Source organism: Grus americana, chromosome 15, assembly GCF_028858705.1.
Source record: "Grus americana isolate bGruAme1 chromosome 15, bGruAme1.mat, whole genome shotgun sequence".
NCBI lineage: Eukaryota > Metazoa > Chordata > Aves > Gruiformes > Gruidae > Grus > Grus americana.
The window spans coordinates 13,997,041-14,021,963 of record NC_072866.1 but is presented as its reverse complement, the minus strand read 5'-3'; the positions used below and the strand labels follow the sequence as shown (position 1 = coordinate 14,021,963).

At 42.0% G+C, this 24,923-nt stretch overlaps 2 protein-coding genes across 20 annotated transcripts in view; both read left to right on the top strand.

Moving 5' to 3' along the window:
- The window catches only part of SUN1 (Sad1 and UNC84 domain containing 1), a 35,326-nt gene extending 25,063 nt beyond the window's left edge, over window positions 1–10,263 (top strand). For 9 of the 17 annotated variants that reach the window (XM_054843458.1, XM_054843443.1, XM_054843459.1 and 6 more), the window contains 13 exons: window positions 52–145; window positions 259–317; window positions 1,537–1,682; window positions 1,835–2,059; window positions 2,559–2,645; window positions 3,027–3,070; window positions 4,098–4,233; window positions 5,096–5,350; window positions 5,818–5,902; window positions 6,404–6,519; window positions 7,019–7,186; window positions 8,015–8,107; window positions 8,556–10,263. In XM_054843458.1, the coding sequence (XP_054699433.1) occupies window positions 52–145; window positions 259–317; window positions 1,537–1,682; window positions 1,835–2,059; window positions 2,559–2,645; window positions 3,027–3,070; window positions 4,098–4,233; window positions 5,096–5,350; window positions 5,818–5,902; window positions 6,404–6,519; window positions 7,019–7,186; window positions 8,015–8,107; window positions 8,556–8,669 (1,622 nt within the window). In that variant the 3' untranslated portion in view covers window positions 8,670–10,263. Of the gene's footprint in view, window positions 1–51; window positions 146–258; window positions 318–1,536; window positions 1,683–1,834; window positions 2,060–2,558; window positions 2,646–3,026; window positions 3,071–4,097; window positions 4,238–5,095; window positions 5,351–5,817; window positions 5,903–6,403; window positions 6,520–7,018; window positions 7,187–8,014; window positions 8,108–8,555 lie in introns of all 17 variants that reach the window. The other 8 variants (XM_054843456.1, XM_054843446.1, XM_054843455.1 and 5 more) reach the window with 1 other exon arrangement.
- A 697-nt stretch (window positions 10,264–10,960) lies between these two features.
- GET4 (guided entry of tail-anchored proteins factor 4) lies at window positions 10,961–23,856 on the top strand. 3 transcript variants are annotated; one of them, XM_054842484.1, is made up of 9 exons: window positions 10,961–11,263; window positions 15,419–15,497; window positions 15,919–16,000; window positions 16,962–17,111; window positions 18,774–18,912; window positions 20,821–20,961; window positions 21,045–21,120; window positions 21,308–21,380; window positions 22,507–23,856. In XM_054842484.1, the coding sequence occupies exons 1-9, from the start codon at window positions 11,109–11,111 to the stop codon at window positions 22,593–22,595; spliced, it is 984 nt and encodes a 327-aa protein (XP_054698459.1). In that variant the 5' UTR covers window positions 10,961–11,108; the 3' UTR covers window positions 22,596–23,856. The 3 variants fall into 3 exon arrangements, with proteins under 3 accessions (XP_054698459.1, XP_054698460.1, XP_054698461.1); XM_054842485.1 differs by having other exon boundaries at window positions 11,031–11,263; window positions 18,819–18,912; XM_054842486.1 differs by lacking the exon at window positions 10,961–11,263 and adding an exon at window positions 11,620–15,058.
- The last annotated feature ends 1,067 nt before the right edge of the window (window positions 23,857–24,923 follow it).

The following is a 24,923-nucleotide window of genomic DNA, read 5'->3' as shown; positions in this document are numbered from 1 at the left end:
GAACATGTGCTGCAGTAACTACATTTCACACTACCACTTTTTGTCTTCTAGGGAGGGCAGCTTCTGGCATGTTCAGGCTGCTTAGAACTGGGTGGTATCAACTTGTTACTCTGATGTCTTTGCTCAAGGTGTTTCTTCTTAGAAGGTGTGTATCCTTTGAAAAAACTGTTCTGTGAGCAAATTATTTACCCAGTTATAATATAAAACAATAAAATACAATAAATGTATTGTTTCTTGCAACCTTTCTTCTCTCTTTAGATGCCTTCCAAAGATCTACAAGCTATTACTGCTGCTTATCCCACTCCTGTTTCTCCTAGGTATGTGAATTGTTTAGTTATAATACAAATTGATACATACTTACTACTGCTGCTCCAAAATAGCATTTTTAGTTCAGCTTTTGGTTTATGAAGAAGATGCAGAAGCAAAAGAAGAGCAAGTTTGTGAACAGGGCAGTAATTCAAGCTTTCAAAGTTCTGATAAGTCGATGAGCTTTCCTGTTGCCATGAAAGCGGTACCCTTGATTTAATTTCATAGAGCTCTTTAGACAGAGAGAGGGTGAGTAAGTAAATGCACTGAAGTCCTCTTTTTTTTTTTTCTTAACATCCCGTCATAGGAATAGCAATGAACTCATAAAGAGTAGGCTGCATCCTGATGACTTTGATTGTTGCCAATCTCCATGAAACTGTGCTTAAATTCTTTTATCAACTCATCCTAAATCTTTCCTTTGCTCTAGGCTATGCTTTAGTTGCTTAAAATACTGCTATTTAGACTGGTTAGTTGATGATATTCTAGGCCAGCTGTCTAATTGGAAATAAACAAAGTCAGTTTAAAATACTTACTGAAAGTGCTGGGCCATTTCCGAAAAGCAGTTTCATGTCTTTGCATGTCCTAAAAAAACTTGTAGCTACTTTGGGGAGGAGATGAAGCTTATCAGAAACTTACAGCAGGGATTCAAAATCCTCTGTACTAGGGAGAATAAGAAAGGAAGAAGTTACCCTGTGTAGAAAATACTGCTACTTCTCACTAAGACACTACAAAAATAAGTGTAATTTTTGTGAAATGCTAGATTGTTTCCATGGAAGTCTGTTTCCTCCAACTTTTGTTAGATATTGTACAATGGGGTATGTAGTAAGTAGGGTATACGGCAAGATGTTTTCCATTGAGATAACAAGCAGTATTTACATCTGCCTTCAATGAGCATGGCCTGTCTTAATCAGTAAATGAGATCTAGGTCTCAGGGAAGCAATAGTATGAGATTAAGCATATATCATGGTATATAAGCACAAGTTGCCTCCCATACAACCGTACGAGTTATACCGATGAGTGTTCTCTAATATTCTTGAGTGCTTGACTTAAAAATCAGCATGAGCCAGCTTTAAAATTGTTATTTAGACTGGAATAATGTCCACTGTGTGATGTGTTCCTTGCAAACTTAAGGTAGCTTGTGTCCTTAAGAAAGAAGACAATTTGTAGATAGAAGCAGTCTTGAGGGAGAATTCTCTTGAACAGCCTTTTTGCTTTTTGTTTCCGATCTAGGTATATGGTTCTGGGGGTTTGATGGCTTCGTTTCATTATTACCTTCGTTGAATTGGACAAGAATTGATAGAACACAGAGAATAGATGACTCCATTCATGTTCCTGAACCACAGGCTGATTCTTTTCACTCTGTGCAACCTCCAAAGGTAAGGGGGAACAGTCTGTAGGGAAGAATTTTCATGTCTTTTAAGACTTCTTAACTCCCATGTCTTCAATATTTTGCAATAACTACTTGACACATAAGAGTAACATAAATAAATGTCTTTTTTATATATAAAAAAATATCTTTATACCACAGGATACCATAAATATCTTTGATTCTGGTCGTATAAGTGAGCTGGAAAAGCAAATGGCCTTCGTGTCTGACAGATGCCATCACCATGATGAAAAATATAGCAAAGTGATGCTTCTACTTCATAATCTTCAAGATCAGGTTGCCCAGATGAGTGACAAAAGTGAAACATTGAAGCTAATAAAAAATGTGATGGATCAACATCTTAAAGAGATGAAAATGGAGGAAAAGGTAAGATAGTTATTGATGCTTTCTGATACTGATCAAAATATTCTATTTTAATAATGCAGATTATTAGCGATTTGACTTTGGGATTCTTTTTCTGCTACAGACATAACTGATAAGTAGTAAATGCCAGGGAGTAGTCATTGGCATTTATTCCTCCTTTGTTATTGCTGACAAAGAATTAATTCCAGATAGGTGGTCTGAAGTAGAATCTTCATAGCTGAAAAGCAGCTGGATTTATCCTGTTTTTATACGGAGAAAAATGACTATAGGAAGGGCTAGTGACAAAGAAGGGGTTTTGTGGTAAACTTCCCTGTGTATAACCCCTACTACAGCTGAATTGGGCCTTTCTATTTATTACAGGGTTCTGTAATTTCTCACACTTGCAGGATAAATCACTTAAGCACTCAAAATGAAATAAAAGTTATGCTTTGTAGAAAATATCAATTATGCTATTTGTACTCCAGAAGAAAATAAACCACCTCTTTCTTCCCCGGTTTTTAAGACTGACTTCCTGGCTTTACATCGAGAACATGAGTTGCGCATCCTGACACTGGAAGGCCTTCTTGGAAAACTCTCTGCTGAATCCAAGGTATTGAAAGCTAACTTAATCAGAGCTAAACTTGCTCTGATTGTAATCTTTTGATGAAACAGACCAAGTTTTTTGTTGGCTATCCCAAACCCCCGTCTGCTTTACTCTAGCTGTTAGAGTTCATAAATCTCAAAACTTGTTTGTGTTCTTGCTCCCTCTTCTTGGAGGGAGTTTCATTCCAGAGACTAAAAAATATTCACTTGACCAGTGAGGCAGGTTCTGTTTGGAATGAAATCGTATTATACAGAGGCACAAACATAAGTGTGGGACACAGTCCTGTATAGGTGGTGCTAAAATCTGTCATTTTCATTTAACATTCTTTATCCTCTTTGTCACTTGTTTTTCTTTCTATATGTTAAAACTAACTTCTGTATTTTTTAGGACATCCAGAAGGAGCTTGACATAGCCAAAGCAAAAACAGTGAGGTAAAAGAACTTTTCAAACATATTTTGCTTTTTTCAATCCTGATGCTAACTGATGGCGATATACATGTTCTTCTCTGAAACACAACAGTACCTTTCTTTGTGTCAGTTAACTGACCTGAAGAGTTTGTATTGCCAGCAGGAGTACCTCTGTCTTACAGTAGCTGAACATCAGCATAAGGCCCACTTTCAGTGTGTGAGCAATCCTACAGCTGCATTTTTTACTAGAGAAAGCTGTTTATGTACTGGAGGAGAATGAGTGACTTCTCGTCCTCTTCTAAAAGCATTAGAATTTTTCCTCAAATTGCTTACTGAAGTATACAGTAACTGCTTTTGATAGGCTTTATATTTAAATTCTTTAATTGTATCAATTCCAACAGTCATCTTTTGGTTTTGGTTTGTCAGCTATAGTACTTTCCACTCATGTACTGTGTAATACCAGGATAAAAACTGCAGCACTTCATTAAGTAGCTTCCCCATTGGGCAGAGGAAAAGAAACCCTTATTTGTTGAGTTGTCATTTAAATTGGATCTAAATGTAAAATGGCTTTAGAATGCTGGCTGATATTTTTTCCATAGCATGCATCGAACACTGATCTATATTGGTCATATGTGACCTGCTACTTAGGCTTAACTCAACACCTGCCTCTAAAGTTATTTTGGTTTAAGTAAGGTAACCTGAAACTTGCTCTAACCAGTGGCAAACTCATGCAAATAAAGTTTGACTAGTTTGCCAGAAACATTAAAGTCCCCCAAATCTATATATGTTTGAGTTATTAACTTGTCAGCCTGGTGATGTTCATCACTGCTGGATTTGTTCACAACTTCAGAATACTTTGCTTTGAATATATTAATCCTATATATGCTTTAAATAACATCTTCAAGGAACTGCAAGCTCACAATGTTTATCATAGTGAATAACTGAACATGAAAAGCACTTTGAATCACTCCATCAAATTCCAAAGGTGAGAGAACATACTTGTCTAATACAAACTACCTTTTCCTAATTATTGACTCCTTGTTTTTGTCAGAGATGACGATGAACATAGTCAACTTCTCTCCAAAGTTAAAAAGCTAGAACTAGAGTTGTCTCAGATGAAATTGGAGCTGTTAACTGGGGAAAGTGCGAAGACGGCTTGCGAGAAAATAGATGTCATTCATGAAAAAGTAGGTTCTGTAACTGTCCCAATAAAACTTGGTGCTACTTGATTTTGTTCACTAACTTTTTTGAAACACACTGCAATAAGTAATGTGGGGGTAGTATTCATCTTAAAGAATGGCAATGTTTTTGTAGTGGTACTGTAAACTTTTTCCATTAGTGCGTAACACTTTACTAGACAAGAGTTTATGGCTTGTTTTCTACAATGGCAGGGTCTTTTGTGTTTAAGATATGACACAATAGGAGTTCAGTATGCAGTACTTTGCTGTCCTTACTGATGTATTTTGCAAACCCATGGAAACGTGGAAAAAAAAATTACGTAAAATCAAGTTAGGCTTGTTATCTGAGAGTTGTTTTAAAACATCATGCTTAAGTTCTCTTGAAGTCTTTTATAAGGTCTGACCAGAACAAAATACATCAGTAAGTATTGATACGGGATTATCAACTTTGACTAAAATACCGTCTTGTGATAATACTCAAATATGATCTAGCTATTGTATGGAATCGAAGCACACTGTGAGTGATTAACCGACTTGCTTAACTAGCAAGTACACCACTCCTCTTAGCACTGCCACAGCGCTGTAGTAGACCACTAATGTAAACTGCAGTTTGCTGGGGCCTTGTTAGATGTATCATCTTCACCAAACCGATGAAGCATCCAGGTTTCCCATATGTTCTTCTGCACACCTGACTGGTCTGTTATTCCAGTGTAAGTACATGTGGGTAAAACACATGTGAAAGCTAGGCTTCTATCTGGTACTGAATGTATTTTTGATTTCATGTGTGCCTATTTTATATAAAAATATATATATAATTACTTAATGGTTATAAAGACTAATTTATATTATAATTGTTAATGGCTTCTACTAGGTAGATGCCCAGGTCAAAGAATCTGTCAAGCTAATGCTTTTTGGTGATCAACAACAAGACTTTCCTGAATCACTTCTCCAATGGCTTGCATCCAATTTTGTGAGCAAAAGTGATCTCCAGACCTTGTTGCGGGATCTAGAGTTGCAAATCCTCAAGAATGTTACTCTCCACATGTCTGCTACAAACCAAAAACTAACATCTGAAGTAGTAACAAATGCTGTGACTAATGCAGGGATTTCTGGAATCACAGAAGCGGTGAGTGAGTTTAAGTTCTCAAAAGTTCAACTAAAACAGTAAAGAGCCCTTTTATAGGCATTTTGTGGACCCTGACTGACAATATAAATGTTAATTTAAGAGATGTCAGGAACATTAATTGAAATGGGGAGAACCACAGAAAATGCTTTATCAAGTGTATTCTTATGGCATTGCTTGTTGCCAGTTGTGAACATTTGTTTTTTTCAAAGTACGCTAGGGTCTTGGGAAGGTGGGGGAAAGAATGCAACTTTTGAAGAAAACACCAGTCAAGATGCACTGTGAACTTGTATTTTAAGACAGACAACCATGCGTTAAAAATAGCCTCTGTCAAGACAGATGCTTTCAAAGACTTGTGATGGTGCAGCATCTCAAAAAGATGCTTGCAACTTCAGATGTGTATGTATCAATTTTATCACTTGATATTATTAAAATCTTTCCATTCTCCTCTTCTATGCGTACATGTGTAGCAAGCACAAATTATTGTAAACAACGCATTGAAACTCTACTCTCAAGACAAGACTGGTATGGTGGATTTCGCCTTGGAATCTGGAGGTAAATAGAAGAAACACCATTTTTACTATTCATGTTATTTGTAGCATTTACTAAAAATCTTAAAACGAAGACTAAAAGTTAGTAGAGCATCCTTGTGTATTGCCTGATCATGAAACTACCCCAGTCTGTGTGGTGTTTACAGGGTTATGTATCAGCCTAGGTACGGACGGATAGGGGTAGAACAGTTCTTTGAAGCACGCGTACAACTGGATAATAGAAAACCACGGATCTGTTTGTGTGAGGTGTGCACACCACTGAACTCACCAGGGAAAATGTGTGCTTTTTAAGCCCTCTTAAATGCAGAGCCTTTAATGTTCTTAAACACTACTTGATAGAAGCATTGTTTCCCCAGAAAATTATTAGACTTTAGCAATACCTTTAATAGTTTTTTTCTGAGGAAAATAACTGGTATGTTCATTAAGCTTTGTACAAATCTCTGCCTTAAAAGTTTTCGGGAAGAAATGAGTGATTTTCTGCTAATCTGGTATATTTCTTTTTGAGGTGGCAGCATTCTGAGTACTCGCTGTTCTGAAACCTATGAGACCAAGACAGCATTAATCAGCCTCTTTGGAATTCCTCTGTGGTACTTCTCTCAGTCTCCCAGAGTGGTGATTCAGGTAGTTAAAGGCCGAGTAAACAAATTCAGCAATGTTATTTTGCGTTGAGTGATTTGGGTTGGTTTTGGATGCTGTATGTTTCTGTCTGTAAGACATTGGGGGCAGGGGTACTTTGAACTATGTTCCCAAGAGTGGGATTCTTCTGGTAGGACTTAAGCAGTGCCCAGGAACTACTTTAGCAAAATTAAGGCCCTTACAGGAGGTTTGGGTGGTGCATTGCACTTCTGCAAAGCATGAGCACTGGGAGGGTTCCTATTGAGACATAATCTCAAGGCGGGTCTTCAAAACACTGCTGGTAGTTCAGGTGGATATGATGTCTTTCTGAAGAGTTCTACCAAATAGATTATATTCCACCACTTACTAAGACTGTCCCTAATAATTCAGAATTCATTACAACTCCTTATTACAAAAAAAAAAATCATTACAGAGTTCTTGTGGATGGGGGTGTTTGTTGTTGCTGTTGTGTCCCATCCTGTTCTTTCCCCCTACTCCTGTCTAGCCGGACATGTATCCAGGAAACTGCTGGGCTTTCAAAGGATCACAGGGGTATCTTGTAGTTAGACTTTCAATGAAGATCTACCCAACTGCCTTTACAGTGGAACACATACCAAAAACACTTTCACCAACAGGAAACATCACCAGTGCTCCTAGGAACTTCTCAGTATATGTAAGTCTGTCTCTAAACTTAAGTTGGTGTTTGTATGCATGAAGAATATTTGTGTTAATGTCTTTGAAAATAATGGCTTAAGGGAGGACAGCTAAGAAGAGAAACTGTTTCTGTCATTGCTCCTAAAATTGCTTTTTTTTTTTTTTTTTCAGCTATGAGATTAGGAATAAGAAGTATTACAACTAATTTTGGGGGAGGGGGTTTCTTTTATCTTGCTTTATACAGCAGTAAACACTCTTGGAAGGAGATGATGGTATAGTTCTTTCATACACTAATTGTTCCATCCTTCCTCCACTCCTCTCCCTCCCCCCACCACAATTTTGGGTCTTCACCTTATCTATGATGTGCCTTAAATCTTTTTTTTTAAATTGATTTTAACTAGCACCACAGTTGCGTAGGCATGATTGCAGAACAGGCTACATCAGAGTATAGTTGTGGTATCTGAGAACTTCTTCTCTAGTTCTTTTAAATGCTTAAGCAGTCATCTGCAAGCATCTGAATCTTGACTTCAGCCTTGTTTATAACCTTGATCTCTTCTCCTTCTTGTTTGTCCTGAGCAGTTTATTGTACACTGTGATAGTGCTTTTGCCATGGAAATAAGGGATTTGACCATGAAAACATATAAACATAGCACAACTATTTGCAGTGCAGGAAACTCAAATACAGAGCTATGCCTGAACAAGCATGAAGTTACACAGGAAACATTCCAATCCTGGTTTGATAGAATACTGAGTGCTGTCTGTTGATACTCACTTATGCAGGCATGGTTCTGGTTTTGGTTTGACTTAAAATTTGACAAAAGCAAAAATCTTTATCCTGTTGCTATAGGGTCTGGACGATGAATATCAAGAAGAAGGAAAGCTACTAGGACAGTATGTCTATGACCAAGGAGGAGAACCACTGCAGATGTTTCCAGTGATGGTAGGTCTGGATGATAATATTTAAAGTGTCAGGAAAAAGATACTCATATTCTCTATGGTAGCGCACGATGAGCAGTGAGGGAAAAAGGCCTCCTTCTCTGTTGGACACTGTAGAAACTGAGGTAAAAAATATCTACCGATCTGCCTCAAAACCTGTGGTCTAAATAGAGTAGAGGAGAGGAAAGGCTTGTGCCTCCTAGACACAAATGGTGTGAAGATGCTAAACACATGAAGAGTCTGCCTCATGCTGCTTCTGACTGCCTTCAGAAATAACTAGTTGTACGGTGAGGAAGGTTCTCTTCAAAGCAGCAGAAAGTTCCCAAGGCATGACTTGGGCAAGTTCTTAATAAAAGCTGGTAGTTGCAGGAATCTAAGAAAGCAACTTCAGTTGCTCCTGTTTGTACTAGAAACCTAACTCTGGTTTGTGTGTTTGCTTTCTGCTTCTCCAGGAGAAAAGTGAAAACGCGTTCCAAATAGTGGAACTGAGAATTTTTTCTAACTGGGGACACGCAGAATATACCTGCCTGTATCGGTTCAGAGTGCATGGGAAACCTGCCGAATAATCTCCTACACTACAGCTTGGGTTGGTTTTGTTGTACATTTTGTTCTCAATTTGTATATACCGGAAAGCCTAGAACACTGGAATCTTTAAAGGATGAGGATGCAAGATAAACAGCAGAACTATTGATCCTCTCATAAAGGCAGAAGACTGTCAGCAGAACTGTATAAAAAATAATTTTTATTTGTTCTAATGCTCAGCTTGTAATTGCCAGTTCAGCTTATTATTTCTGTGTACATGCTGAGAGAAATAATGCATGCAAACTACTCTGGTTCATAAAGCCCAGTTGGCACACAGGTGACACTTATTTTATTACAAATGAATGTATAGGGTTTTGGTGGGTTTTTTTAAAGAATAAACTACACTTTCCGCAACTAGGAATCTGGTTGTTTTAAATCCAGGACTTAACTGCATACTTCTGTTAGCTTGGCACCATAAGCCGAAAACTGTGGTACATTTTAAACACTGACTGTGGCTAAAGGTGTCCTTCAGTTGACCCTTGGTTTTGCCCTTTTTGGTGGATCCAAAAGGGCTTCTTTGATACCTATTGAATATAATAAGTATTACTGTCAGGGAAAGTTAACACAACCAAAACTAATTTAAACACCAGCGACTGAGAATGCTTTACTGTAATTTGTGGCCATGAATTGCTCTAAAAGTCAGGGATAACTTTAAGTAACTGAAGTTATTTTAAAGGTTTTTACCATAGCAACTTGGCCAGTTTGTTCTTCTTTAGTGTTAAGTCCGAATCGACCTTGATGTACTGACTAACTGGATTGGAGCTGATAAGCCTGCTAAATTGTTCAGTAAACATTAGTATACAGCAATTAATCTTAATTTGTCAAAAGTGATCTCTTTGGGACAATAACTCTTTAAGCTGGTTCATTGTTACGACGTTGTACTGTGAGAGCGCAGTATGTGGAAAACATGACTGAGGTAAACCTTGCTACTTGCTGTTCTACAAGAGATTTCTGCTCAGTACTGCCGGATTGAAATACATGGGCGTTCTTTACATCATCCCCAGAAACCTTAGTCGGGAGTGACTAGAGCCGTGTCTTGCTCTCGGAAGCAACTTTTCCACATAGAATGAAATGAAACTGCTTATTGCCCCCTTAGGATTGCTACTTTGGAGATCCTGAAATGTACTTGTATGTGGAATTTTTATCTTGCTGTTCCAACGCATTTTATAGTTACACAGGAACTGTTAACACATGGAACTGCTGACTGGTTTTCTGAATAGAGTTATGTATGTTGCACAACAGTCCTCGAATGTTTAAAAAAAGTCTCCGCGTGAAGAACTTTTTTTCACTTGAGCTGGAGACAGAACCTATGGCCTACGCAGAGGAGCTAGATTACACATGTACAGGTGTTTTCATATTATAGGTTACATATTTAAAATTAGAATTATCCTGTATAAATTGAAATTAGGTAGCTGGGGTGGGAATATTTTGAATAACACTAACTTATTTTTAAAAAAGCAAGATAGGACTTTGTGCAATGTATTTTTGTAAATGCTTTTCAAAATGTCTGTTCTTTGCTGCCTCCAAACTGACCAGATGCTATTGAGATGTTTAAATAAAGAGGTTTAATTTTTGAAAGTGCATGTAATATTTGAAACAAGAAATAAAGCTGCTTTTCCCTATTTTTTTATCACCAGAGACTATCCGTTGCCATAGTGTAGGCAGGGCGGGTTCTCCCAACTACAAGAGATCATGGCTCCTGCCTGTGAGAAGTGGGATCTCAGTTCTGGGAATAAATAGCTGGGGCTTGAATTTTTATTTTTTCCTCCTTTTCCCTCTTGGCGTAGCTGTGCAGTAGTGCCTTGCGCTCTTCAGCACACCTTGACATTTTGGAAGAGAATCACAGGTCAGTAGCTGCCTGGTGCAATGCAGGTTTGAAATGTTTGTTTTTAAACCCCTGAGCCCCAGCACCACTCCTGTGCTCCATAAACACACACCCCACCCCACCCCCCCTTTTTCCAAGCCCTGCCTTGCCCGGGGCTCACAGCCTGGCTGGGGCACAGACCTTGGCCCCTCGGCCTTTCCTTAGTTGCGGCTGTGGCCGGGTGGTAGGCTCAGCCCCTCTCCGCTCGGTGGGGCATGTTTACAACCACCGCCCTGTTTTTCTCCCCGTGCCCGGGGGTGCCGTCCTGACAGCTGCCGCGATGCTCGGCCCCGGGCCGGCCCCGCCAGGCCCCTGGGCAGCGCGACCGGCGGAACCCCGCGGCTGCTCCGGGCCTGGCCCCGCCCCCGGCACGTCACGTGACGAAGCGCTCCTCCGCGCAGCCGCGTCTCCTGAGCCTCGCAGGCCGCCGTCAGAGTGGGCGGAAGCCGGGCAGCGAGGCGGGCGTCCCGCGACGCCGCTTCGGGGCTGCGTGCGTCTGCGCCCGCGTTCCCCCTCCGCCCTGCCCTCCCCTCCCCTCCCCTCCCCCTCCTCCGCGTTGATGGCGGCGGCGATTATGGCGGCGGAGCAGGAAGCCGGGAAAGGCGGCGGCAGGAACCGCGGCGGCGTGCAGCGCGTGGAGGGCAAGCTGCGCGCCAGCGTCGAGAAGGGCGACTACTACGAGGCGCACCAGATGTACCGGACGCTCTTCTTCAGGTACGGCCCGGCCCGGCCCGGCCCGCCGCCCTGCCCCTCCCCCGCCCGGCCTTCCAGAGCCTTCCCACGCACTCTACCCTGCTGCCGCCCGCCGTGCCCACGCCCGGCCGCCATTGGCTGCCGCTTCTGCCCATCTCCGCCTCCTGCTCTCTCATTGGGCCGTGGGGGGGCGGGGTGGGGCGGGTACGTGCCGTGGAGAGTAGGGTGAGCGGCGCCGGCCCAAGCTGGGCCCGGGTCCGGCCGGAGGGCAGCGGGCGGCCCGCGGGTAGCCCTGGTCCGGCCGCCTCCCTCCCCGCCTCCCTCCCCGCCTCCCTCCCCTCCTCCCTCCGGTCTTGCCCGGCCGCCGCTGGAGGAGCGCGGCGGCTGTGTGAGAGGGCTTGGGGGCGGCGCGGGGAGCCGCTGCTCGCCGGGGTTTGAAGGTGAACTCCTACCGCGCTGCGGCCGGGCCCAGCGGCCCGACCCGACCCCGCAGGGCTGGCTGAGGGAGGGGGCTCCGGCGGCGGCAGCAGGACACGGCGGGGGCTCCCTGCGCCGCTTCCCGGGAGACCACCGTCCCGGCCCGGCCTGTTGACGTGCAGGGGACGTGTTGCGTCATACTGCCCAGCGGTCACGGACAGAGCTTTATTTTGCCCCACGTTCGTAAACGTCCCTTGGCGGCCCCTGGTCCCGAGGAGGCCGAGTAAGGGCTCCCGTGCCAGGCAGGATGGCCTCGGTCTGCCTCCCCAGGTCATCCCCTGGGGGCCCGGGTCTGGGCCCTTCCCGAGGCCGCGGCTCCAGGGCCATCCCTGAGCTCTTCAGGCAGCCGACACCTCAACAGCCTCTGCTCTGCCGGCTTGTTCTAGATGCCAGCCCGGCTGCAGAGCAGGTTGTTCCAGGGTTTTAAGGTTCTGGGTTGAGTGTTGCTCAGCCGGGGCTATTGCTGCATGGTAGTCACCCTCTGGTACCGCTTTTAGGAAAGGGCAGCTGTGAGGATTGCAAGAATCACCTGCATGGAGGATTTTTTTTTAGAATAAATTCTAGTTGATGTAATATTTGTGTACATGACAATGACTTAAGTAGAGCAGGCCTGGGCATTTATTCAGAAATATTACTACAGCCTGTTATGTCATGAGAAACTTACTTTTACTGCAAAACTCTTTTAGATTCCTTTTTAAATTTATTTTTCACATCCACTGCAACTTGTGGTAGGCACCCTTTCTCTTATCCATATTTAAAATGTAGACCCTTGCTTTCAAGGCCAAGAATAAGAATATCTCTTCTGGGGGCTTCCTCAGTTGGTCCCAGCTTTATTTACTTGTGGCTCTGCTGGGGGAGCACAGGTAGAACAACTGCTTTCTGAGTCTTATAGCTCAGTCATGTGTCACCTGTCCTCATCTAAATTAGAAAGGGAACAGGTCTGTGGGTATCCACGGCAAAACAGCAGCTGGGTCTGTGGGGAGGAGAGTCCTGGGTGTGTAGTCCTGCTGCTGCCGGTGCATGTTAGGTAGCCTGCCCTACCCCGTATACCAAGCACCATTGAATTAAAGCAGTTGTGTTCTGCCGTAGCCTTCTAATGGGATCAGTGAGGGCACCATTGAGGCCTTAAGTCTTAAATTGTACAGAGAATAAATCTAAATTTAAGACAAAGCATGGCCTATTTTATAGTAAGGATTATGTGATGTGATGGCTGCGGTGGCGGAAGATAACTTGGCTCAGCAGGTCACTTCTCATCCAGTCTTCTGAATGTATTAACTCACATACTTTGCTTAAGCCTCCCTGAATTAATTTGGAATCAAAGATCCTGCCTTTTCCATTTTAATTGCAAGCGAAAGGAGGCGTTCAATTAAGTGAAAAGGTGACATTTGCATAGCTAGGGTTTCCTTCTAGGCAAAAAGATGTAACGTGATTGTGAAACTTGTTTGGAAAGTCACTGAGGCCAAAAAAAGAGTCCTGGATAGTCTGGTCTGTCCTTCATAAAATGTATGTTAAATGTCAACAGTTTTCCAGAGACACATTAACACGGAGTGAGAAGATTTCAGCTGTGAAATGGTAATTGGGACAGCCAGTGCTTACTCCTTTTAAACACCACCAGCCTGTAAAACGTTAGTCTGTTCTGTCATGAGGTGTGTGTTTGTCCTGGTTACAGCAGGGATAGAGTTAATTCTCTTCCTAGCAGCTGCTATAGTGCTGTGTTTTGGATTTAGGAGGAGAATAATGTTGATAACACACTGATGGTTTTAGTTGTTGCCAAGCAGTCAAGGACTTTTCAGCTTCTCATACTGCCCTGCCAAGGAGAAGGCTGGGGACGCGCAAGGAGGGGACACGGCCAGGACAGCTGACCCAAACTGGCCAAAGGGATATTCCATACCATATGATGTCATGCTCCGTATATAATGGGTGGGCTGAGAGGTGTGTCAGCTCGGGGGTCTTGCGCAGCATTGACTTTGGAGTGATGGCATTTGTCTTCCCAAGTAACTGTTATGCATGATGGAGCCCTGCTTTCCTGGAGATGGCTGAACACCTGCCTGCCCATGGGAAGTAGGGAATGAATTCCTTGTTTTGCTTGTGCGTGTAGACTGGGAGGCTGTGCAGCTGGGGGTCATGCATAGCATCGACTTCAGGTGATAAGAAATTGTGCTATTCATCACTTGTTTTGTATATGTTATTATTATTTTCCTTTTTGTGTTTGTTCTATTAAACTGTTTTTATCTCAACCCACGAGTTTTCTCACTTCTACTCTTCCAATTTGTTCCCCATCCCATCACAGGGGAGTGAGCGAGCGGCTGCATGGTGCATAGTTGCCAGCCGGGACTAAACCACAACAGTGTTAAACTTGAAATCCTGACTCAGAGTTTCAAAAGTCATAAAATGAGATGTATTTGAGGGCGGAGGAGGGCAAGAAGTGGAGGAGGAAGGATTACCATGAGCCCGCCTCCTGCAGACTTCTTATCCTGCCCCCTGATCCACAGAGCAGGTGGAAAACTGCTGTTCCTGTCTGACCCGGAGCCACGAGGCCTCTGCTCCTTCCCCGGGACAGGAGTACCTGGGCCGGCCTTGTTACTGCACGGGCTGGCTGGGCTGGACTTGTCTCTGATTTGGTGACTGAGTCAAACTTCCAAGTTTAACATCCCTGTGACATTGGTTTCTGTTACCCCCACTCTGTTACCCCACATCGCATCTGCTGTAAGGGGGGGCCTCGCCACTGCAGGAGCAGAGAGGGGGTCATAGAGGACAAACCAAATACTGCAGATACTAAAGCAGTGCGGTAGAACTGACATCTCTTTTCTGATACGACCAAATTGGCTGTTGTTGCTAACTAGTCAGAAAACATGCTTTTTGAGAAATAGTTAAGAGAAATGGAAATTGGAAACTGTATCTGCTGCCGCACCTTAACTGCTTTTATAGGAACTGCTGCGGTTATAATCGAGGGATGTGACTACCCAAGACCTTTAGCTACTTACAGTGATGATGTGCAGAAAGCTGCAATCACAGCACCATGGTAAGAGGCTCCTGCTCTTGAGGTAACCACGGGGAACAAATTCTATTCTTTGTTTCTTGGCTAACTCTGGAGTGAGGAAGGCAGAAGCTGCAGCTGGTGTATTTTGCTTCATTGTATTTGAGGGACCAGACTTGTTCCTTTTGTGAATTTGTGACTCTGTGCAGTGTTGCTTGGTAAATCGTGCTGGCTGCTCTTGTCTTCCTAGAGCCCATCAGAGACAAGCTCTTTGGTTCAGCAGAGGACAAGTTTGTGCTGATGTCCCCTGGCAGAGAGTAGTACCGCTCAGAGAGACTTAAACCAGTAGAAAGGAGACATCGGTGAGGAGAGGGCTGGGTGTGTGAGCTGTCCCCGCTGTATTCCAAAAACTTTTCACTGTGGTTTTGGTAAAGGCTCTGATGTGTCGACCTGAGCGGTGTAGTTCAGTACATTGGCAGCTTTTGCTCAGGCGAACACCTGGGATCATTTTCTTTTCTTTGTTTCAGCCCAAATCAGTTTTGAAGCTCTTGGTTTTCATTTTGATACCCTTTGCTTGTATTCCATCAAGTCTGGAGCAGAAAGCTAATCATAGCTTGCAGTTAAAGGAACCTCATTATTGAAACTAGCCTGATTTAAAAATAAAACCCTTATTGCCTTTATTTTAAGTTCTAGTGATCTCTAAGTTTTGGCATTGTTTCCAGGTATATGTCACAAGGAAAACATGCAGAAGCAAGAGAACTAATGTATTCAGGGGCTTTGCTGTTCTTCAGTCATAACCAGGTAAGTCACTGTTTTTGTGTGTGTGGTTTTGGGGGAGGTTGTTATTCAAAGATTTTGAGGGGTGGTTGGTGAATTCTCAGTGGTAAATGTTTGGGGTAGTTGCTTTGTAATCTTTTGTTTTTTCTCTGTGTTGAGCCTTTCTCCACAAAGAAGGATTATGCCAAACTGGAACATAAAGCAGAAGTGTTTGTCAGCATCCAAACAATAATTGTAAACACATTTGTTTTGCTTTCCTGGAGGCTTCTCTTTTGATGCCGTCAAATTACTGTAGTTTTTTTATAAGGGAAGGTTGAGACTTGATACTGTGCCTTAGCTGGAGATGTTGATAAAAGTATTAAATCTGCCTCTGACTAAATTCTGGTTGATGTTTTCTTTTATTTACTGACATGTCCATCACTACCTGTATGTGTCTGTTTTGTAGCAAAATAGTGCTGCTGATCTGTCCATGCTGGTTTTGGAGTCTTTGGAGAAATCGGATGCAAAAGTAGCAGATGACCTTCTAGGTGAGGTGACCTTTGCGCTCGGTTTGACGGTGTTCAGATGTGCTTTCACTTCGCAGGGACTGTTGTTAACAGTCTTGAAACCTGAAATCCTTTTTGTGTGCCCTCCCACATGGCTGAGGGCTACCTTCATCATAGAAACGGACTGGGAGAAACTTTATTAGAGAATAATGGATTCCTGATAACTTTGTGGGCATGCTTGGAACAAACTTTGCTGTCTTGTGGCATTGTCCTTTCCTTGATACAGCAGTAACATATTGTCTGCACAGTCATTGATGTCCCCAGGGCTTTGGTGGACGGTGGTTTCCCACCCTAGCAGTGTGGCGGTGTGCATGTTATTTGTGATTCAGCTGTTCACAGGGAAATTTTTCTCACCTGACTGTGAGATTTGGTAAGCAGACAGTTCAGGAAGACCTTCCTAAAGAGCAGCCTGGCCAGACCACTGCTGCAGCATGGGCTCCTGCTAACAACCTGTGGATGGGACGGACAGACAGAGGCTGTTCTTTGTTTGCTTAGATCAGCTCTGACGTTTTGTATCCCATCTGTGACTTTTGGTGGTGCTTTTCCGAAGGACAGCCCCCTGTCCCTCACAACTTCCCCATGAATGACAAGCAGTCCCGGAACCTGCAGTCTTTCCTCCTCCTTGGAACTGCGCGGTCCTCTGGGATGTCCTGTCCCAAACCACGAGGCAGGGAAGTTGTCACACACTGACGAAAGGCACAACTTCTGACTGTGGAGGGATCGTACAAATATTGCTGACTGTTAGATGCAAGATGGACTTGATGTATGAGAAGTGGCTCAAGTTCAAAGTTACTCTGTTATAAGGTGTCTTATGAAAGCTGTTAAGGGAGCTTAACAACACAATAGCACTGTAACTTAAATGCTGTATCTTAAAGATGCACTAGAAGCCGCAGGTCATCCTACTCTATTAATGCTAATTATTTGTGAATCTTATTGCTTCTAGAAAACTTGGCTAAATTGTTTAGTTTAATGGATCCAAATTCTCCTGAAAGAGTGGCTTTTGTATCCAGAGCACTAAAATGGTCTAGCGGGGGATCAGGAAAGCTTGGACATCCAAAACTACACCAGTTACTAGCAATTACCCTGTGGAAAGGTAAGAAAAATCAACTTGCTTTTCTGTGTTTTGTTTTGAAAATGTTGAAAGTATGATATGATAAGAGATCTACTTTGGAAATAATCTAAAGAAGCTGAGATGGAAGTGATTGATTTCTGCTGTTACCTGATTTTTGCAATAACATCAGCTTAATGTTACTAACAATAAAAACCCCAAAGCCACACACCACCTAGGGCTGTAACTATGTTAGTGCAAAACCCAGCTGTTGTGAAGCTCTGTAAAAGGAAGGTTGACCCTTTAGACACTGAGGCAATTTGATGGAGTCATTAGAAGGAAATTTTTTGGGGAGCAAAGCTGTTCTATTGTTTTGTTTTTAAATCCTGGATAAACATGACAAAGATTGAAATACATCACCTAGCATCCAAAACTGTCTTTGGATCTGTAATTAGGTATTTTTTGAGATGTTGACCAGCAGGCTTATTCCAGAATGAATGCTGTTGCCTTTGATTTATTTCAGATTTTATCACTTGTAATGGGATGTAAGATAAACCAAAAATGCACTAAATAATTATTTTCATTGTGGATGATAGTCAGTTTTTACAGTCTTATGTTCAGAACATACAAAGGTGAGTGAGAACAGTTTAATAAATGCCATCTCTTCTGTGGTTTCTCATGAATTAATAACTGTGCAAGATGATTGTTTGTTTATTTTAAATTTTTCAGTATCTGCAAAGTGGTGGTAGTGGTTTCATATAGCAGTCCTGACCCAATGGTCAACATTCCAGCTCACTGCCTTTCTGTGTGCCATATGCAATCCCGTAGCTGTTCTCGTGGGACTTAGCTTAGCTTGATGCCTGCTGCCAGCCAGAAAGAGAGGATTTTCCTCACAGCATTTCACTTAGAAGCTGAGATACGATTAGGATAAGAAACAGTTGCATTCTGAAAGTAAAAATCCCCATTTTGTAGCCGTCTTCTCACTGTTCTTTTGAAGAGGGAAACGCATGCGTTTTCTTAGTCTGTAGTTTTTGAGAGTTTCATCAGAAAAGGTTCAGATTTTTAAAACAAAGCTTTTGAATTCCAAAAATGAGCAGCTTTCCAGTTTTGATTTGTCATCACAGTCATTTTGCATGATGCTTTGCTTCAAGTTAAGTTCTAACAAATCATTGTAATTTCTTACACCTTTTTTCTGTATGATTGCTGTTCTATTCAGCATATGGAAGCGATTTTAATTTTGATAGCGAGAGTGGGCTAAGCTAAAAATAGGAAATGCCTTCTTTCCGTGCGCTTAGAAGAAGGACGCCAAAGGTGCTGTTTGGCTTCTTGGTGCACATGCTCTGATGTGGAACCCAGTTCCTCCCTGCAGCACTAACGACAACATGTGAAGTGTCACCGTGCTCTTGGACAAAGTGATGTGACCACAGCTCAAGCTGTTTGTCCCACTGGTGGCCATGTTTTGTGGTGGCATTGAATAAACTGTATTTAATAGCAGTTGTTAAATGTATTTAGGATAACATATTTATTATCTCCCTTTACAAATTGTCTGTAACTTATAAAGGAAAAAGCCCACTCTCTTTTTGCTAGTTGTCTTGTTTATAAAGCTTGTGTGTAGCTCTTGTTCTTCTACCAGCCTAACAAATTTGGTTTTGTGTTCAGATATGATGAACTGATTTCTTAAAAGCCATTTTCTTTTTCCTTTTATAGAGCAAAACTATAGTGAATCTCGGTATCACTTCTTGCACTCCACAGATGGCGAGGGATGTGCAAATATGCTAGTAGAATACTCCTCGTCCAGAGGATATCGCAGTGAGGTGGACATGTTTGTAGCACAGGCAGTACTACAGTAGGTGTTAACTTTTTTTTTTACTATGTTGCTGAGATGACACTGTGTTTGAGGCCAATCTAATTTAATCACGATAACTGTATGTTAACCATGCATCCTTTTCAAAAGAAACTGTGAAACTGCCAGAGCTTCCAAAGCTCACTCGGTGTATTAACAAGAAGAGAAAACCATCTCAAAACTGGTGTGAATTGGTCAGATTGGGGAAAGAAGGAAAAAAAAACCCAACCAAACCACAATGTATTAAGGCTGAAACCTGAAATCACGTTAAGTGCCTGAAGAATTAATGTAATCTGTTTGACCCTGAAAGCACAATTGTTAGCTTTGTTAACACCCCTTCATGTCTAGTTAGGGCTTACCTTGATGTTCTTACCAAGACGGGACCTAAGTAGGCTCCATATTTACCTTTAGCATAGTACTTGCTCTCAGTCTCATTGTCCTAAGACACAATTTGTCTTGGGTCGCCATGGTCTGTGAGCAGCAGTGCAGCGGTTCCTGATTTGACAGAGTTGCTGGTGGTTTTCATTTGCTTCTGGCATTTGTGTTGTAGGAGGTGGGAATGCAAGCTATTATGTGCCTTTGCAGAGCTCATGTACAATTAAGGTTGACAAAGCCAATTTTACTGTGTTTAATCAGCTGATGGCTTTCTTCAGTCAGGGAAAGCAGCTCATGGAGGAGTCTGAGGAGGAGGTGGAGACAGGGCTGCGCAGCAGGGAGTCAGGGAGAGAGTAGGTGTTGGGGGAGAGAGAGGAGGTGAGAGCAAGTCTGTCTCTCTCTTGGCAGCAGTGAGCTGTCATGTCAGATTTGTCCTGCTTTCCATAGCTGGTTGATAGAGATTGCAGTGATTTTGAGTGGTAGAAAATCCTGTATGAAATGTAGGACTCTTGAACAATTTTATGAGGCTTTGTTCTGTAAGGGAGCAAGTTCTGGGGAGAAGTTATGAGCAAGAGATTATTTTTTCAGTATTTATGCAGCACTACTACTGCATCCTTTACCAGCCTATATCACAAATACTCTTACTGTACTAAATCCTCTTAGATAGCAGTTTATACTCTAATGAAAATAATTGCAGTTCCTTGCTCAGCAGTAAGGCAAAAGAGCCCAATGCCCTTGCACATGTAAGGGTACGGCACTGGAGGCCAGCCTGCGACCAAACGTGAGGCTGCTCCTGGCAGCTTTCCCAGTGTGTGTGACAGCATTTGTCCCAGATAAAGTCTTGTTAGGCCTGTGGGACTTGCAGAGATTGCCAGTTAAATTACCTGGACCTGAACAAAGATTTGATCAGTTTGGGAAGTCGATCTGTTAGCTGGTGACAAACGGCTTGGGAGCTCGAAGTGCAGCTTTATCATGAGACTTTTAGACATGGGTAGTAGTGATCCTGATGCCATGTTATTCTGAGGTGTAGTGCTAAGAGAATGACAGAGTCGTTGGACACTGGCAGGGGATGTGTTTGGGAGTGGACGGGACCAGGAGAGAGGTCTTCAATTAGGTTTTTAGCTCAGTGTCGTAAACTCTGGACCAGGAAATGCAATGTCACATTTAATTTGAATTATGCGGTGGCCAGTCCTTCCACATTTTGATTTAATTGCTGCCCTCTTTAAGTAGCCGTCCTGTATACAATCTGCTTACATATTGGTTAAACTCATTCTATTAATATTTAATGTCAGTTCTCCCTCCCAATCCACTTATTCCACAGTGTCATTTAGTAGCGATGTTTCCCTTCCTAGGTTGATAGCCAAGAATGTGCACCTCTGCCAGTTCGAGTTTTTGCCATCAGTTTAAGCCTGAGATGGTTTCTATGCGCAAATGAAGTAGAGATTGTTGAGCATTTGGCTTCCCTTTTCTTTCTGCATTGAAAACTACTTCTCTGCCTTTTATTTTTAACTTGCCCTGTTCTGTTTCCTTTTTCAGATTTCTCTGCTTAAAAAATAAGACCAGCGCATCAGTTGTTTTTACAACATACACACAGAAACATCCTTCCATAGAAAAGGGTCCGCCCTTTGTTCAACCACTGCTAAACTTCATCTGGTTTCTGTTGTTGGCGGTTGATGGGTACAGTCTGATTTTTCTCGTGTTGTTCTTGGTTTCCTTTTCAGTTGTTACTGAGATTACATTTTTGGTTTTTTCCTTTCTAGTGGAAAACTAACAGTATTTACAGTATTGTGTGAACAGTATCAACCTTCACTGAAAAGAGATCCCATGTATAATGAGGTGAGTTACTCATAGTTGTAAACAGGATTTAACCTACAGAATTAGTTAAATAATAGCTGATTGTCTCCTGTTTTGCGACTTCTAGATAGGAGTCCGTAATCTAGCTTGTGTGGTGTGACTGCTGCCCATAGTATTTCCACCTGGAAACTAAGCCGCTGACATTGTTCTTCATCTTGTGTCGTTTCAGTACCTAGATAGAATAGGACAGCTTTTCTTTGGTGTCCCGCCCAAGCAGACGTCGTCCTATGGAGGATTACTAGGTAAGGTTTATGTTGACCATTGTTTATAGATACCACCAGTCTTTTCAGAGCAGTGACTTATATAAAACGGCTGTGCTGGAAACAGATAATTTGTTCTAACGGGCATAGCAGGTTTTTTATAGCTTGTAGAAACAGTCCCTACTGTAGAATACAAGATGAATTGGTTGCATGTAAAATTAATTTGGTGAAACTAGTAGACTTTTCATCTTTGAGAAGGGGAGAAGCATGTAGATGACTCTCACGGTTAATTTTTGACATTACAGTATAACTTCCAAATGTAAAGAAAAATGTTAGCTGTGTTAAAGCTTAATTTCTTTAAACTTCAGTGCCTGATTTTCCTTAAATCAAGTCTGGGACTGTGGTAGAGATCTAACCGGTGCTGATATGAAATGAACCTTCCCAAAATAGAAGTTCTGAAATTCATACTGCCCTTCTACAAGAAAGGAAGGGGAATAGAGAAATTCAACCCTAATTTCCTGGCTCTTGAGTAAAATGTGAGCAAATCGAACTGGATTACTTCTGTAAAATCAAATGTTTTTCCCAGAGAACTAAGCTTTTCTGTTTGTAAACTGACTTGAAGCTTTACCTGCAACTGTCAATTCACTGATACCTAAAGTCTGATGAAAAACATGACCGTCATAGATCCTGTATGTAAATAACAGCTTTTCAGCAGTTCAGGGCTCTTCAAATGGAATAAACCAGGGAGAGTACATAAATGCCCTTGCGTCTCAAACAAGTTCTGTATAGCGTGGTGCAGACCATTGCTGCTTTTTGAGTTGCACTGCTGGAGATGGGTCTTTCCCCATTCAGTTGTGGGGTGTTTTCCGTCTCAGGGTGCAACTATAGTACATAAGTATGTGACTCTGGTGGCTTTTTTCCAGTGTACTCTTAAAGAAGGAACAGTATCAAAACAGAGCTTCCCAAGTCAATAAATTCTTAATGAAACCGGTGTGGGAATACTAATGTCTTGCTGAGACTCTTTTACTCCAAAATCCCCTTCTTTTTTTCTTTTTTTTAAAAAATAATTATTATTGAAATCTGCACCCTAGCAGGATGGAAGGAGAATAGTTAAAAATTTCTGAGAATGTAAAACCAGGAATTTTGACTGTCCTGTATTTTATTCCAGGAAATCTTTTAAACAGCCTGATGGGAACTGGAGAAGACGACGACGCAGAAGATGGGCAGGAAGACAGCAGTCCTATCGAGCTCGACTGAATGTTGTTGTCATTGGGTGCGGTGTAAATCTGATGATTCGATGACTCCAAAGACAGTTTTGGAATTTGAATCCTGCAGTTGTTTCTTGGCGCCTAAAAGGGCTCCTCCGGTCTTTTAGAAATGGTTGCTGAAATGTTTATAATGTTTGGTCTATATTATTTATGTAAAAAAAAAAAAAAAAAGAAAGAAACCAACAAAAAGTAGCCAAACGAACCAATCGGAGCAATTGTTAGCAGGTTTCCGATACAGCGGCTGGTGACTGATTAAAATATAGTCTTCTACGGTTTCTGATGCAGTATTCCCTTTTGCACAGTAATTCAGTAAAGCATAAATATGGGTCTGTACTTCAGGGTCTACCAGTACCGGCTTTGTTACGAGAAAGCCTCCTCGACCTCTGCCATCTCCAAGGAAGATCTCGAAAGGCAGGGTGAGCGATTAAATCATTTATTTGCGAGGCTGGTGCCAAAAGTACTGCGAGACGAGCCAAGCAGCATAATTTGAGATGCACATCCGAGAGACATTGATACCGAGAACTCGCTTCCACGGCCGTGAGTATCGGGCTCACCGGTTATACTGCCTTTCACCCTCCTTAACGTCTGGCTCTGGCCGAGCCCACGCCTGTGTTTAGCCGATACTTCCTGAAAAGCACAAGATTGAATTGCTCTCGAGTAAAAGCCAATCAGTGGAACGTAGGTAATTGGCTTCCATGTGGATCTCTGTTGCCTAGGCATAGAAATTTGGCTCGTGGCTCTACTCCTTTGGAACAGATTCTTTCTCAGTGTAAGTTCACAACCATACGTAAAGGTGATGGCCTTATAGCAAATGAAATGATTTGCCGCGAGCAACGTATGTGTTTGAACTGCAGCTGTATGTAAAGAAAAGGGATACTGCAGAACTTTAGGTTCTTTATGATATATTTATTTTTCTTGGGTGATTGATTCATTTAACACTTTCTGTAAAAAAAGAATAAATCAATAAATAATGGAGTAACTTCAACCCCAGTGGTAGGCATAGCCGTTCTACATCTCCTCCTCTTCAACGCAGCACAGCGGATGGCAGTGGTACAGTGAACAGATGAACTGGTGGGGAAACGCTTTATTTTTTCACGATGAAAATAAAAAGGCTTAGATTAATAAACAGCAATCATGCATGGGGGAGGGAGGGATTAATACAAATTTATTGACTGTATGAAAAAGAAAAGGCATTGAAAGGAAGACTTTGTGTTAATTGTGAAGTCTCAAATAAACACTTTATACCAGGATGTGCACTACTGCTGCTTTCTAAGAGTTCTGCCAACAGAGATCTGACTTTCCTTGCTGTTTTTTTTTCCCCTCCGCATTTGACCTCGGTGCTGCAGCTTTACCTGGGTGTATTAAAGGCAAAGTTTTAGTCGGGTTTTGCAACGTCTGGACCAGACAGGGATTGTGCAGAGTTGCAGCGATTCAGGGAAGAACCCCCTACCCGGGATGATGCCGTAGACGTTTAATAAATGATCTGGGGTGCTGGCAGCAGGTAAGAGCTGCGTCACGGGGCAGCTTAAGGTGTCCACGGGGGTCCGGCAGTGATGGAGCACCCTCCCCGATTTGCACCTTGGCGTGTGCCTCTGTGTATACACATATACACACACAGAGTCTTCTGTGTATGTTGTAATTTATAAATAATTAATGGTATGGCATGTAATTTCTAATATTATTATTAATTATACACGCACACAATCTTTATTGCTAGCTATAACCACAAACAAGTAGCCCAGTCTGGCCTCTCCCTGCTTCTGACCTCCCTGGGGTTTTAAGTAAGTGTGAGTGACTGCGTGTGTAAAATATGTATTTATAAATAGTTTTAATATAAATATCTAGTTACACATACACATATGCATGTGGATATATGTATGTTTAGCTGCAATATATTTTAAATTTATACTATAAATACAGGTATAAAGTAATTTTTATAACTATAAAGCATGCACACGTATATACTTATAATATAAAATTCGTTTATAATGTTGCAATTATAAAAATGTCCCCATACATACACAGATGTGTGTATGAAACACATTTATATATCTGTAAATGTATATGTCTAATGATAACTACATATATACATGCATGTGTTCATATGACCTATATTCAGCTTACATACACACACATAAAAGCATAGTATACGTTACTCTGTATCTACTGTGCACAGTTTATAATTGTGACCACCCAACCACAACTCCAGCTTTCATAGAATTTACTACCTGATTCCTAAGAAATATATCTGTATTTTGTGTATGTGTGTGCATACATAGATATGAGTATTATATATAAAATATATACAAGATACACT

What these genes read in the sequence shown, in the direction of transcription:
- GET4 (XM_054842484.1), top strand. Translation starts at nt 11,109, where the DNA reads ATGGCGGCGGCGATTATGGCGGCGGAGCAGGAAGCCGGGAAAGGCGGC. An exon ending in TGTTCTTCAGTCATAACCAG is followed by an intron (nt 15,498 to 15,918) that starts GTAAGTCACTGT and finishes TCTGTTTTGTAG; the next exon opens with CAAAATAGTGCTGCTGATCT. An exon ending in CTGTTGTTGGCGGTTGATGG is followed by an intron (nt 20,962 to 21,044) that starts GTACAGTCTGAT and finishes TTTCCTTTCTAG; the next exon opens with TGGAAAACTAACAGTATTTA.